This window comes from Rhopalosiphum maidis, chromosome 4 (genome assembly GCF_003676215.2).
Source record: "Rhopalosiphum maidis isolate BTI-1 chromosome 4, ASM367621v3, whole genome shotgun sequence".
In the NCBI taxonomy this organism is placed as follows: Eukaryota; Metazoa; Arthropoda; class Insecta; order Hemiptera; family Aphididae; genus Rhopalosiphum; species Rhopalosiphum maidis.
Window position 1 is genome coordinate 25,788,362 of NC_040880.1, and position 14,665 is coordinate 25,803,026.

The 14,665-nt window shown below is 28.3% G+C and overlaps 1 protein-coding gene across 2 annotated transcripts in view; it reads right to left on the minus strand.

The window, feature by feature from the left end:
* LOC113560397 (forkhead box protein B1-like) overlaps positions 1 to 5,209 on the minus strand; it is a 41,548-nt gene extending 36,339 nt beyond the window's left edge. For both annotated transcript variants that reach the window (XM_026966250.1, XM_026966249.1), the window contains exon 1: positions 4,372 to 5,209. In XM_026966250.1, coding sequence (XP_026822051.1) covers positions 4,372 to 4,538 — 167 coding nt within the window. In that variant the 5' untranslated portion in view covers positions 4,539 to 5,209. The remainder of the gene's footprint in view (positions 1 to 4,371) is intronic.
* Positions 5,210 to 14,665: the final 9,456 nt, after the last annotated feature.

Genomic DNA, 14,665 nt, shown 5'->3' on the forward strand with positions numbered 1-14,665 from the left:
TGACGAAACGGTCCTAACTTTTCGAATATGCCTCGTATGATGTTTTATTTATGTACGATTAGATAAAGCTAAATGTCTATATTATATGTTCGAAGAATGAAAATATAACTAATATATAACTTCACGCAATACAATAGCATATTTGTATTGATAAAACCTTGTATAACTGCAGGTTAAAGTCAGGTTAAAATATAATTGAAATTTGCGGATTTTATACATTATTAAAACACTAATTAGTATAATATTATATAATTTATACCAAAGTAAAATTATTTTAATACAATCATTTTATTAAGTATAAAATAGATTATTCAAACAAACTAATATCTACGAGTAATTTTTTATAATAAAAAAAATCATTGTAATATAATTTAATTATAATTTCTAAAAACAACTTTTATAAAATATATAGTAGCCAGTATACCAATATTATAATATGTTTTATATGTAAAAACTTGTTTTCCAAATAATATTATACCTACCAGGCTACTTGTTATATTTTTCTTAAAAGATGGTGAATTCACATGGCATATTATGAATATATATACGTCATGTGTATACATTTAATAAATAAAATATTAGGTATGTCACTTGTGATCAATTAAACTTTCATTAAATATAAAAACTATCACCATAGTGTAGCTCGAAATAATTGTCAAATCTGAATCGATTATGAATAGTAATTTATTACTATATTAATTATTTATGACATTTATGAGCATTAAAGTATTAAACATTTTATAATGTTAAGATTATAAAGATAATATTTTAGAATATGTATAGGTCTATATTATAAATAAACCGATAAGATGGATTCAAAAAGTTTCTTCTCGCGGACAACTGGAGTGCCTTTTCACCCACATTAGATGAACATTATAAAAATTATATATAGAGGCTTAATATATACAGAATAAACTATACATATAAAAGTTAGTGTTAACATAGCGTAGTATATTATACTACAAGCTATATTCCTCATCACTACCCCATTTTAATGCGTACATTATACATTTAAGTTAAAAAGTTCATGCGAAAACCCTTACATTTTTAATTCAATAATCTACAATGACTTTATGAAGACTAAATAAAAAGCCTTAGTAAATATAAAAAAATATAAGTATAGAGGGATGACTAAATATACTGCAGTGATTATTAGTATACGAAAAATCGAAGGATGCATTATGTTCAACTATGAATATATGAGTAAACAACTATAAAAACATTTTAGATACTTAATTATAAATAATTATAAAAATTAATGAATACTATTATTAGTTAGTTTTAAATTGCATTAAAACAATTTAAAAGAAATAGCTTGTATTAAGTTTTTCACGCGCGTGCTTTTAGACATAGAGGAAAAAATGTTGATTCCTACAAACACAAAACCCATGCTAATATAGGTAACTACTGTCATATTATAAACTTATATGCATATAATATAATACTGTCAAGCAAATATCTTATTGTAATGAACGTAAGGAATAATGATAAAAAAAAGTTTTTAAGTCATTACAATCATATAATTATTAATTTAGCAGCTATTCATTTAAAGATATACTCGTATTATTATATAGTATAGTAGTATACCAACATGCAGTCAACCCTCAACAAGATATTAATAAAGTATTTATACGATATAATATAAAAATACATAAACTTATATATATAAATATACATAAAATAATAATGCTTGGATATCTGACGATGTATTTAGGTATACGTATAGACACGATTTAGTTTGAAAGTTATATAATTTGTACTAAATTCATATAAACACATCATATCTATTGTGATGCAGTGTATCTAACCTAACCTAACCTAACCCATGTACCTATATATTATGTATATATTATAGGCTGAAACTTACGTAAAGATATATAATATACAATACGCAGATATACACATATTATATTATATTTCTGTTGTCACGCAGCGATCAATTCGTTCCACACGAACGCGCGCGCTCGCCGTCAACTCGGATGGGTGACCGCACCAACGTCGGCCGAACCTACCGTGTTCAAACTGCACGTGCTTATGCGTATTATATATACACTATTCGTTTTACAGTATAATAAAATATACATGTATATATACTATTTAAGTACCAAAATTTTAAAAGTATCAATATAAACAGAGAAATAATAATGATATATATATATATCAATTTTCAAAATATACATACGACCATATAGGTAGATATATTTAACTATATTATCAATACTATTTACTGTATAATATAGCATTCACTATTCGCAAAAATAAATAACGGCAAAGCACTGTCACGCTTTAACAGGACTAGTTAGTTTTAGTAGTTAGTATTATTAGCCGCAAAATAAAGATATGATGTTATATAGGTGCCGTATAATGGTACGTATGAAATATTTTTTAAAGTGACTCTGAGAAAAACCATAGGACCTGAAATAATGCATTCTTGTTGATAACGTGTACACGAAATTTAAAGTTATTTATGGTGTCATTCAAAATTTTGTGTTAAAAAAAAAAAACATTGCAATATTAAATAAAATACCAAGTTTCATGAAATTACAAATAATAATGGCTCATTAAATATTGGACGAAAGTGACAAAATAATGATAATTTATCACAACATAATTTAAATATAATATTTATGTGTACTCGTAATATTAAATAAGTATATTTTAGACAGTGATTAAACATTTTACCTACAATATTATTAATAGTCGATGACATTATTACATTAACTATTTGTCCTATTTATTATTAAAAAAATACCTATAATCTAGTCTATATCGACAGTGATGGTCATCGACCAGTGGGTCGCGTGATCTTTAGAATTGAGTTGAAAGTCGCAAATAATTCATAATTTTAATGATTAAAAACCAAATAATTAAGGAAAAATGTTTTTTTATTCAATCCTACGAACATATATATCTATAATAATAATAATTAATGCATTAAATTAGTCTAGTTTTACAAATGTTATATGAAATAGTATATATTTTTTTTAACTTATAGGTACGGGTTGTAAAACATAAATAATTATTAAAATGGGTCATGAGTCCAATAAGGTTAAAGACCATTGCAATGTATACTTTGTATATAGTCTGCTACACGGATACGTTTCATGTTTTTCTCCTACCTCTGATAAACAATATCCACTGAATGAATAATGACTTGGCTCAATTGTTATTTGTTTTAAGTTATAACCATATTAATTTTCAAACTTATATATTAAGACAAAACATGATAATACGCTACGTTATATCAACTAAGAATGATTTTGGCATGTTAGGTATTTTCCAAAAAATTCAAATGACGAATAGTAATCACATACATTATATGTATTAAAGAGTTAATGTAAATATATATAAATGTATATACTTACATCTGTTTTAAAATATATTAACTATTATATAATATAATATAAATTAGCTATTATAATCTATATCTATTTCTGTTTTTTTTTTTTTTTTATAGATGTTGATTATTAAGATTTAAATAAACAGTTTCCTACTTAAATATTCAAAAGTTCGCCCTATTACTAATACAAAAATACATATATAATATATATATATTTACTACCAAAGTATCAAAACTACTCAAAAACAAATGGATGTAATAATACATCTACACAGATATGTGAGATTATTGTATCGTATATGATCAAAATTTAAAAAAATGTTTAACTAATCTGTTACACATATAGTACAATATAATATTGGGCGCCTCTTGTGAATTTGTGCACTAACACACCGGTGTTAATATTGTGAAGCACTTTATTTATTTCAGATATTTTATACGCCGATAAAACGATGATTTGTGTATTTATATATATACACCCAACTACCTAAATAGATTATTATTACTATATTATTCGTAAACAAATCGAAGTAATGACCAGTGATGCATATAATTAGGGCTGCATTTTTTTTAGTGGCGAGGAGAGGTTAAACAGAAATAAATTGGGTGAACCGATAATAAATCGATTTCTGCAGTTTTGATACCCTATTATATTCCTGTAGATATACTGATATTATACATATACGTATACAATTTTGGCGTCTATTTTGACGAGTATTATAGTCGTAGGTATGGGTAGTCTATATATACTATATTGTCGTGGTGATTAAATCATAACGTATAAATAATTGTGGGTATATATTATATTATTTAATATAATACGGGTAGTTACTTGATTTATATATTGTGTCCAAAATAATAAGTCTACGGCGGATGTCTTTCTACTGGTCATACAAATACACGGATGCGCGTACAGTATCGGTATACACAATAATACAGTGGTATATATCTAATATACTATATAATTATATAATAAACCTACAGTTTATAGTGTATATTTGATATAGTAATTTGCGCAGGCGATAACTGACCTTTGAGTGTTTTTCCGGTAGTAGGGGAACCGGTCGCTGATAAACTTGTAGATGTCGGACAACGGTAGCTTCTTCTCGGGAGCGCTCCATATGGCCATGGCCGTCAGCGATATGTAACTGTACGGCGGCTTTTGGTCGCCGTATGTCTCTCTGCACGGCCGCGGCATCCTAATCACGTGACCATCGTCGTCGCGGTCGCCGTGTTCAAATGCTGTGGGTTACGATCGTCGCTGCAGTCCGGAGTCGCAGTCGTCGCAATCGCCGATGACGCTGGCGGCGCCGGCGGCGGCCGCATAATAATAAATTCACTGATACAATATATCAATAAATGCGGTGCACATGTATATAATGCTAGATAGGTATAGAATTTGTTCAACTACTGCAGTTTCGATTCGGGTCGGTCGCGCACTCGTCGCGTCGTATATAATATAATATATTATATTTATAGGTATATCGTGTACCTAACCTACTGGTATACCCGGTATATACCTAATGATAATATAATCGTTGTAAATCATCGCAGCCGGATAAACTTATATAACGCGACATCATAACATTGTCTAAAAGCATACAATATATATATATATATTAGGTATGGATATAATAGGAACCGGTGTGCGTAGATCAAATATTGTTATCATATATATTTGTATATATATATGTGTGTGTGTGTGTGTGATTCTATAGAAGACTACCCCTGTTGAGTGTATACCGCGAGAATCCGCGCGGTTTCGTGCGGCGTGTTAACGAGAAAAAAAAATAGCGATACGGAACATCGCGGCGAAATTCCTAAAAAGTCACGCGGTGGCGGCGGTTACGACGGCGTGCGATCGACACTGACCGGTTTATGCCGGTGCCGAGCCCGCAGACGTCGCCGCCGCCGCCGGAGTCACCGTCATCGTCACCGCTATCCAAAACGACGCCCCCCCGCCGTGGGCGGTCCGACGTTCGGCTCCCCGTTGGCCGCCTGTACGCCATTTTGTATACGATGTACACGCCCACACTTGGCACGTTGAGCGAGAGCAAGCCACCGCCGCCGCCCGGATTTATATGCGGTTTCGCCAAATATTCGAATATTTATTGTAACCATATTTACCCATATTGTGTATATAGGTACCTACAATATACATATACAATGATATCGAATGTGTGTAATGTATAATAGTTTACCCGGTATCAGGTGCACCGTGTTGTTGATACGCGCGTATACCTAAATAAATAGTTACGATATATAATATTTCTATATGCATCTTATATAGGTATATAATAGGTAGTAGGCATTAGCTAGGTACACACGTGGTACGTTGACGAACGTTGTATTGGTTTTAATTTGTTTAATTTGCCTTCATCTATAAGATTAAATTGATATAGAAATTACCCTTTTAGTAAGTATACATAATAGCAACTCGCGAAAAATCATATTCCACGATGCAAATTATTGTATTTTTATATGTTTATTTGTATGAATCAAGATAAGTTTGAGTATTTTGAAAATAACAATGGCATTATAGTATCAATAGTGAAAATATATTTAATATTTAAAAAAAAAACAGAGAGACGATGACGTATACAATAATTGCATTAAATATCTTAATTTATTATAAAAATGTATTCTAATGTTAAATTATTTTGTTTTGATTTTCTTAAAACAAAATAAATACATTAATTTATTAAGATTATATTTTTACAAAATATATGTTACAATATTTATACATATGGAATCATTTTTATAAGATTGTTTGGGGGCTTGAGCCTTTATGACCATATTTTATCCTATTTGCACTACTGTTCACCATATTATAAATAAAACGCACTTTTTAAATATATTCTAATTATTCATAGTTAAATTTCAAATTCTGACTGTATCGAAGACGAAACCTATTAACACTTGTTCTAACATAATGATACCCAAACATCATATCATATAATAGCTAATACACTGCCAAATTTTCGCCAATCTATTTTTACTTTTTTAAATTTGATCTATATAATATGAAGATATAAAACTCAATTTAACCATTTTCAATAATTATTATATTAATAACCTCAGTAATAATTTATGCTGTATATCAATAATAAAAAATATACTTAAATATATATAACATATGCGACATATAAATTACATTATTTTAATAACTAGTAAGTATATTTCTATAATTATTGTTGTGATAAGCCGGTAAATTCCATAAATATATATATATACGTATATTATAGTCTATATAAGTATCTAATATTATTATAATACCTTAGATCAGCGGTTCTTAAACTTTTGTAGAACACGGACCCCCAATGAAAGATTTTTAGAAATCGTGGACTCCCTACCAATTTTTTGTGGAATAACCTTTTTTTTTTACAAAACATCGAATGTTATCATAACTAAAATTATAATAATTATTTTATATTACAATTTATATAAAGTAGACATAACAAAACATACATATTTATAATTATTTTTATTAAACTTAATTTTTCATAAAACTGTAATATAAATTATTTTATTTTTAATATTCTTAAAGCTGCCGTGGACCTCCAACATGAGTATCACGGACCCCAGGGGGCCGCGGACTACAGGTTAAGAACCGCTGCCCTAGATTATATAATATATGTCACACATGTAATATTTTTGAATTTATTTAGATATACCTATATCTTTTAATACCTACTGATTTTGCACTTATTATAGTGTAGTACTATGGTGTACTATACGTCAGGGGTGGCCAACCGGTCGATCTCGAGATGAATTTGAGTCGATCACGACACCCTTCGAATTTTCTTGAGTTTTTGAATTTTTTTTCAGAAAACAATTAAAATATTTTTTTTTTTTTGTAAATTTGTATATCTTTGTATATCTCACAAATATAGATTATACACAGATATCGTATAAAAAGTGTAACACGCATGTACATATATAATATATTTTTTGGTTATTGACAACCTAGAAAATCTCGGTGATCGATCGCAAGTCTATTAATATCGGCCACTTCTACTATACATAATATTATATTCTTATAATATAATTTGTAATCAGTGGACGTACCTTATTTATATAATAATATATTATTTATGCCAGACCGTGTCGAATTTGTAGCGATGAGTAATGAACCGAATAACCGATAATGTGTATTACCTTATATATTATAGACTACATAAATACTATTTATATATAATACTTGATTACTTCTATAAATATTATGTTAATCGTTTAAATAATTTGCATAATATATTATACATTTGAACTTTGAAATGTTTCCAATTAAAAAACAAATATTTTATTTTTTTAATTTGCCAATGGCTACCCTATATAAATAAATTAATAACCGTTTTTTGTAAGTTTACAAACCCCTATATTAGCTTCTCTTTTAACTGTGAATTTCGCATAATATTATGTCCTATTTTCTTATAGTGTGTAATGTGTATTTATATTATGAAACGAAGAGTTTCTATTAAAATTCACAGTTTCTTTAACTATTATAATTCATAGGATCTATACATTAATCCTTTGTTAGTAAGGATGTGATGACAAGGTCTTGTATTATATATAATACGAATACTTATAACAATTATATAAAAAAATTCTCTTGTTTTCTATTTTGTTAATTTTTACTTCTGCGGGTTACCATTAATATTATAAATATAACTATAATATGTAGTAACATTAACTATAATAAATGGTAATAATAACTATAAAAAATATATTTGATTTTCATCGTGATTCAATAAAATGTAAGTCAAAATTTATCACATAGGTAATCTGACGTAGATTCAAAAAAATCAACGGTATAGTTATACTGCAATAAACTAACAATCAAACCTAAAATGTTCACATAAACCTATAGCAATTCGACAGCATTTTTATTTCCGAAATTACCGAATACTGATAAAACAAACACATATATAATCATTATTATTCATATTTATTGATGATGATAATTTATATTATAAATTTACAAATATATTTCTATTATATATCTATTTGTATATTATATAGATGTAAAAATGGAAATCTTTGTCACGCATGTTTTTTGAAACTGCAGCTAATCCAATTATCTTAATTTTTTTTAAGTTTAAGATAAACAAAATACAGCTGACAAATGTTCAAAAAAAAAAAAAGCAACACTGGGCGTGACATTTATGTTAAGTTGATATGTCGGAAATATCATCAATACACCAAATCAAAAAATCAAAAATATTATATTTATCCACACCTAAGTTGTTACACTAAATTTTAGCATTATGCAACCAAATTTAACACGGATACATTTTGTACAGGCAACAAAGTGCATGGGGATAACTAGTAATTGATATATATTACGTATATTATATGTATTATGCAAGTATTTTCCAATAATAATATGTTTAATATAGGTAATTTTGATTAAACAACTATGATATTGTTTTTATACGCAATAGCTATAATATATAATGTATTATAACTTTACTTATTTAACATTATAGAACTATATTATATGACGTAAATTATTGTTGTTAGACTTTACTTTTTAATGGTAGCTGGTACGTATACTGTCTTTTTAAAAAAATTGGAATAAAGTTAAGTTAAGCAAACTTAAATATATATTACCTATATGCACTTGACATCATTGACACATAAAAGTACATATTTCAAGTATCCGAATAAAAATATAAAAATTGGTATATTGGTAGGCAAAATAAATCGATCGCACTGAACTATATCATGGTATTATATATATATATATATATATTATCTATTATTATTTATTATGCTGAATTAGTTTCCTATACGTAGAATAATATCATATATTACTAGTTGGTGACCAATAATTATTCGATGGTCTAAAGTCATTTATTTTTGCGTTAAAGTCAATATTTCCATCGAGACATTCGTCGTTGTGTTTGCTTGTTCTTAAGTATTAAAGAAAATAATATAATATAATATATTAATATTTATTATTGTGTAATATTATTACTGTACACTCGCGTACAATCATATTGTTTTATTACCATACGACACGCCTCATACAGTATTGGCCGCTCACTTGGAGGCGCGGCGGCGGTGGTGGTCACTTATATGATGGCGATTGCCGACGGAATATACCTACTTAAAAACGTAAGTGATTAATATACAATATTATAAACATTGCACCGCAAAAAAACGTGTGACCATAAGCTGTAAATACATCTGTTCAACAGCAGCTGCGTTGCTGCGACCACATCCGGTCAGGTTGTATCCATCATTATAATATAGAGTGACAAAATGATAGGTGAAGGCGGACTACATGTTATATGTTATGTGCAGAAGGTACACCTATTTACCTATGTCACATATAAGGCGGTGTAGCGTAGTTATGTACGGTTGTGTGTGGCTACCTGAGTACTTACATATGTATATAGAATTTTAAAACACTATAGGTACACACAGCAGCATAGTGTACCTCCTCGAGTGGAAAGTGAACGACGGTAATAATAATGTATAATATACGAATGTGGCTTAATGTGCGCGTGGGGAGAGAGAGACAGAGATACATTTTTAAAAAACCCAACACTAATAGTGTGCAATAACAATAACAATATAGTAGTATTAATAATGACATTTTTGAGAAACGGCCGCCGCCGCCGCACTACCGTACAAGAAGCCGAAAGCTATAATAATAATAATAATAATAATAACGAGCAAAGACAATAACGTCCGTGTGGCGGTGGTCTGACCGTCTCGTGTATATATATATATATATATATATATATACGACGTAAAGGTGTTAACAATATAACAATAATAATAATATAAAACGCGTATACGACGTGATGGTTGTCTTGTACCCACCTATTCGGATTGATGAGACGGCCTCCCAAGACGCGCGAGCAGACGAATTGTCAATAATCATTCATTCACGACGTTGCCGTCGTCGTCGTCATATGAAATCCGAAATCTCAATAGGCATATAGATATAACGCTGCTTATATACAGCTGGCACTGGCCTAGGAGACACAATGTTTGGGGAATAATTGGTTTCGTAATTACGTTTTGGTTCCTCTTCGGCCGCCACCCGCCGCCGCCGCCGCCGCCGACCGATCTTAAATCTCAATACGAGACCGATGACCGGCCGCTGATGAGGTGTTCGCGTTGCTTTTATACAGGTGTGCTCGCGTATTATAATGTGATTCTGTATATGTTATTATTAATTACTATCGTATGCCGACAGATAGGGTTTACCACACGCGTCGGACGGTAGTCAAAACCAACCGAGATCGGTGTGTCACTATGTATATACCTTATATAATATAATAAACGTGGTTATTATAAATCATAATATAACAGGTATATGTATATATATATGATAGTGCTTAACAACTATATACGGTTATACTAGTCTAAATAATTATCCACACTGGAGTCCGACTTAGTCGTCTTTATATATATATATATGTCCGGGGGCAGATAATTGGCTGTGTGTCCCTGTTTTTGTATTCTTATTATCTATTGTTTCGTGTGGAGTCTGGGCCACGGGGGCCCTTTCCGGAGAGAGTCCGGGTGACAACAGTTTTCTATTTTTTTTCGCTAAATCTACTACCGCACTCCACGCCCATAATATCCTAATATACCTAACATAATCATCCAAAATTAAAATAGATTATATGATATTCATAAAATTACAACAACCTTTGTCTGTCGGAATTGTTATTATACTATAAATAATAAAATCACTGCAATTAAATTGTATGCAGCCATAAAAGTCGCACACATTTTAATATTATATTGCCATAGAGATTTATGGCAATCCTTTGTGATTATACGACTACCCGAGATCGATATGAACTTTATGACCATCAAAATAATTGTTATTATAATACATTTTTAATGTGCACTTTTGAAAAACAAATTGTATTTAAATAAATATAGTTTTATGTTCAAAAGCGCACGCAGCGTTACTATGTAATATATAGATAGAATTATAAAAATTATTGAAAAAATACTTACTATATATTTTCATCTACACAATTTAATTATATAATTATAACAATTATTTGATTTTTCGATTTTAATCTGCATCATCCGAACACTGGAACACATTTATTACATATATAAATGATTTACGTAAAATAGGCATATGATCTAGGGCATCTTGGCATGGCCTGCACTTTGGCGTATATAGTTATTTTGGCGGATGGCTGTTTTGGCGTTAAGTTCTGACGTATATTTAACAATATTTCTTATAACAATATTTAAAATTATAAAAATACGTAAGACTAATATAAAATAATTCTAAATCATTTTATTTGAATATGCATTGTGATATAAAATGTTTATGTATACTACAAAAGCAGACTAATATGCCAGTAGTTGCCTATGCAAGTATAATAATTAGGGAACGAATTTAAATGCAAAGTGCATTTTTTGTGTATGTCCAAAAATATTGATTTCTAAACACAAATTTAATTTCATATATCATCAAAGAATTAAAAAATGTAACTTTTATTATGCGTTTTTTGACATTTTTAGTGCATTTTTTATGTTTTTTTTTTTTGTTTGGCGATGGATAAAATTTGGTAAAAATTAAGCAGCACTAGTATTAAAAACGTATAAAAAATAGATTTTTTTAGAAAATATCGAACAAAATTCAATAAGATCCATTTTATTTTGATTAAAATTTTATCGTTCAACAAATATTTATATTATACAAATAGTTATTAAAATATTTAAAAATATATTGAGCTAATTTTAATTAAAATTAGGGTTTTAAATTTGAAATATTTCAAAATCGAACATTTCACCTTTTTCGAAATATTTTAAAATATTTTTCTTTTTTTTAAACGTGTTCGGTTATAGTTGAATAGAAATAATATATTGATTATACACAGAAAATATTGATAGTAAATATGCAAAAATATGCACTATAAATTTTTGATATTTTTTTCGTAGTGTCTGGGAAAAGATTCTTAGCTTACAATATAAGCAATAAATCAAATAGTCCAAAAAAAAAAAATAAATACAACTTCCAAGCCCTAGAATTTATCACTTGTACTATTAATTGGATCCTTATTGGTTATTATTATTATTGTTATAAATATTTTTTTTATTTCACACAATAAACCAACTTATAAAAATATTCACTTGCAAGTAGACGTGATTATAAACTTTAAGATATAACAATTTATATATTATTTTTCATTGAAATGAAATATTTCAAGAAAATAAATTTTATAAAATTTTAAAACCCTAAATAAAATAGAATTCATTAATAAGTTGGGAGTAAACCTTTTTTAAATAATTAATCTCCGCATAAACGTGAATACTATATTACATTATGGTAAATGAGCGCATCTAGACTTTGGAGTCAACATTCACCACTGCAGCTAGGTATTGGGTCACAAATATCGCCAATGAATTCTGCCATATTGATTCTCGAGAGCAAAAAAATATTTTTATTAAAAATCAATAACTGTGTTTTCCTCTTTTATGTTTTATAACTTCCATTGTAATTATTAAAAAAATGGTTATTTTATTATCATGTATATAATATGTATAACTGTGTGTATAATGTGTGTGTATATATATATAAGTTATATAAGTACCACTGTTGCCACCCATAAAGTGTGGTTACATAATAATTTATTTTTACTTAGCGTGCACAACAACCCGATGCACTGGATATATTAGGATATTATTTATCATTACTATGCTTAGTATACTTACTAAATGTGTGATTCAGATTTACGGCTGTCATTTTGTATTAATTGCATGATAACACTTTTGTTTTTCACCCGATTACCTCTAATGGCTCAAGTTCTGCACCTGGGATGGTATACAAGTATATATATGTAGTATAAGGTTAATGGATTATGGGCACAATTAATCAAACACATTATAACATCTCAGCTAAGTAGACGGATCAATCATCGCTTGCTCAACAGTTAGATGGACTGTTGCAGCTAGGGTGGTCCACAAAATATATTATAACAAATTATTACTAATGTCTTCCGTTGAGTTGAATATTATTAGGCCGTATACTCTCATCATATTATGACTGTATGAGATAAAAATATAAAATAAATAGCATTACATTTGTGTTACTGCACAGTACACCGGTGACCGGTCTAATAATATTTGGTAATATTATAATAGGTAATAGATAATATATTTTATAGTATAGTTCATAATATTTAGATTCGTATATTACCATCAGACACCGCAGTCCACGCAATACTGATTGCAACTTAAAAAAAATTATTGATGAACAATAATTTCTATACACCTATTGAATATTATAATACCTATTTACTCGTATACTAAATCTTTAAAATTGAATATATATTGTGGCATGTATTTTGCATACAAAATATTATTAGTTTTTACCTTCGGTGATTTTTATTGATTCGATGATGCTGCAGATTATGGTTTATTTATTATTCATTAAATAATAATATAATATAGTACCTACATTATTATAACAAAACATTTATCGTCACATATAAAAAAAACTTAAAAAACTAAATACTATATAGTTATAGTCATTTCGGATTTTTACTATTTAAATTGTTCTTAAAAGTGATTCAATTATTCAGAATACAATACAAATAGAATATATTTAATTTAACAGTGCAGACAAAATCATATTATAATGTTTTATCTTTTGATTCTTTTGGTCGATCTTAAAAGTCATTGAATACATTAAACTATGGAACTGAACTTATACTGTATTATTTAAATTAGTTTATAAGTTATAATATCAATTACATCATAATTTTGTGTAAGGTAGGTAAAAAAGTAATATAGGTATAAACTAAAAAAAAAACTACGCATATTAATAATAGTTTGTGAAGTTTTTTCAACTGCATAACTGAACGCAAAGCGGCAGTATATACATTTACTATACAGCGACATTGCGCATAAAATCAAAGTACAAATGTACTGTTCAAATTCAACTTGTATTGTTTTTTTTTTTTTTTTATCGAGTGCAAAAAAATAATATTATAATATACAAAACAGACATTTTTGCACGTGCCTCTTTGATATTCTACATAATATATATGTAATGTACAGTATACTGTATATATATAGTAATATATAATAATATATGTATCTATATACAATGATCGTTGTTTGCCGTTACAACCGTATATATAATATTGTAATAATAAATAATATATGTAATATTATATTTATACATATATATATAGTATATATTATACGCATATGTGTAGGTAGGTACCTATATAATATCATATATGATTATATTATGTAGGGACAGGCGTAGATTTCTCCGTTCGCTACTATGTTAACCTATTATAATATATACGACTATTGTATATCAATCGA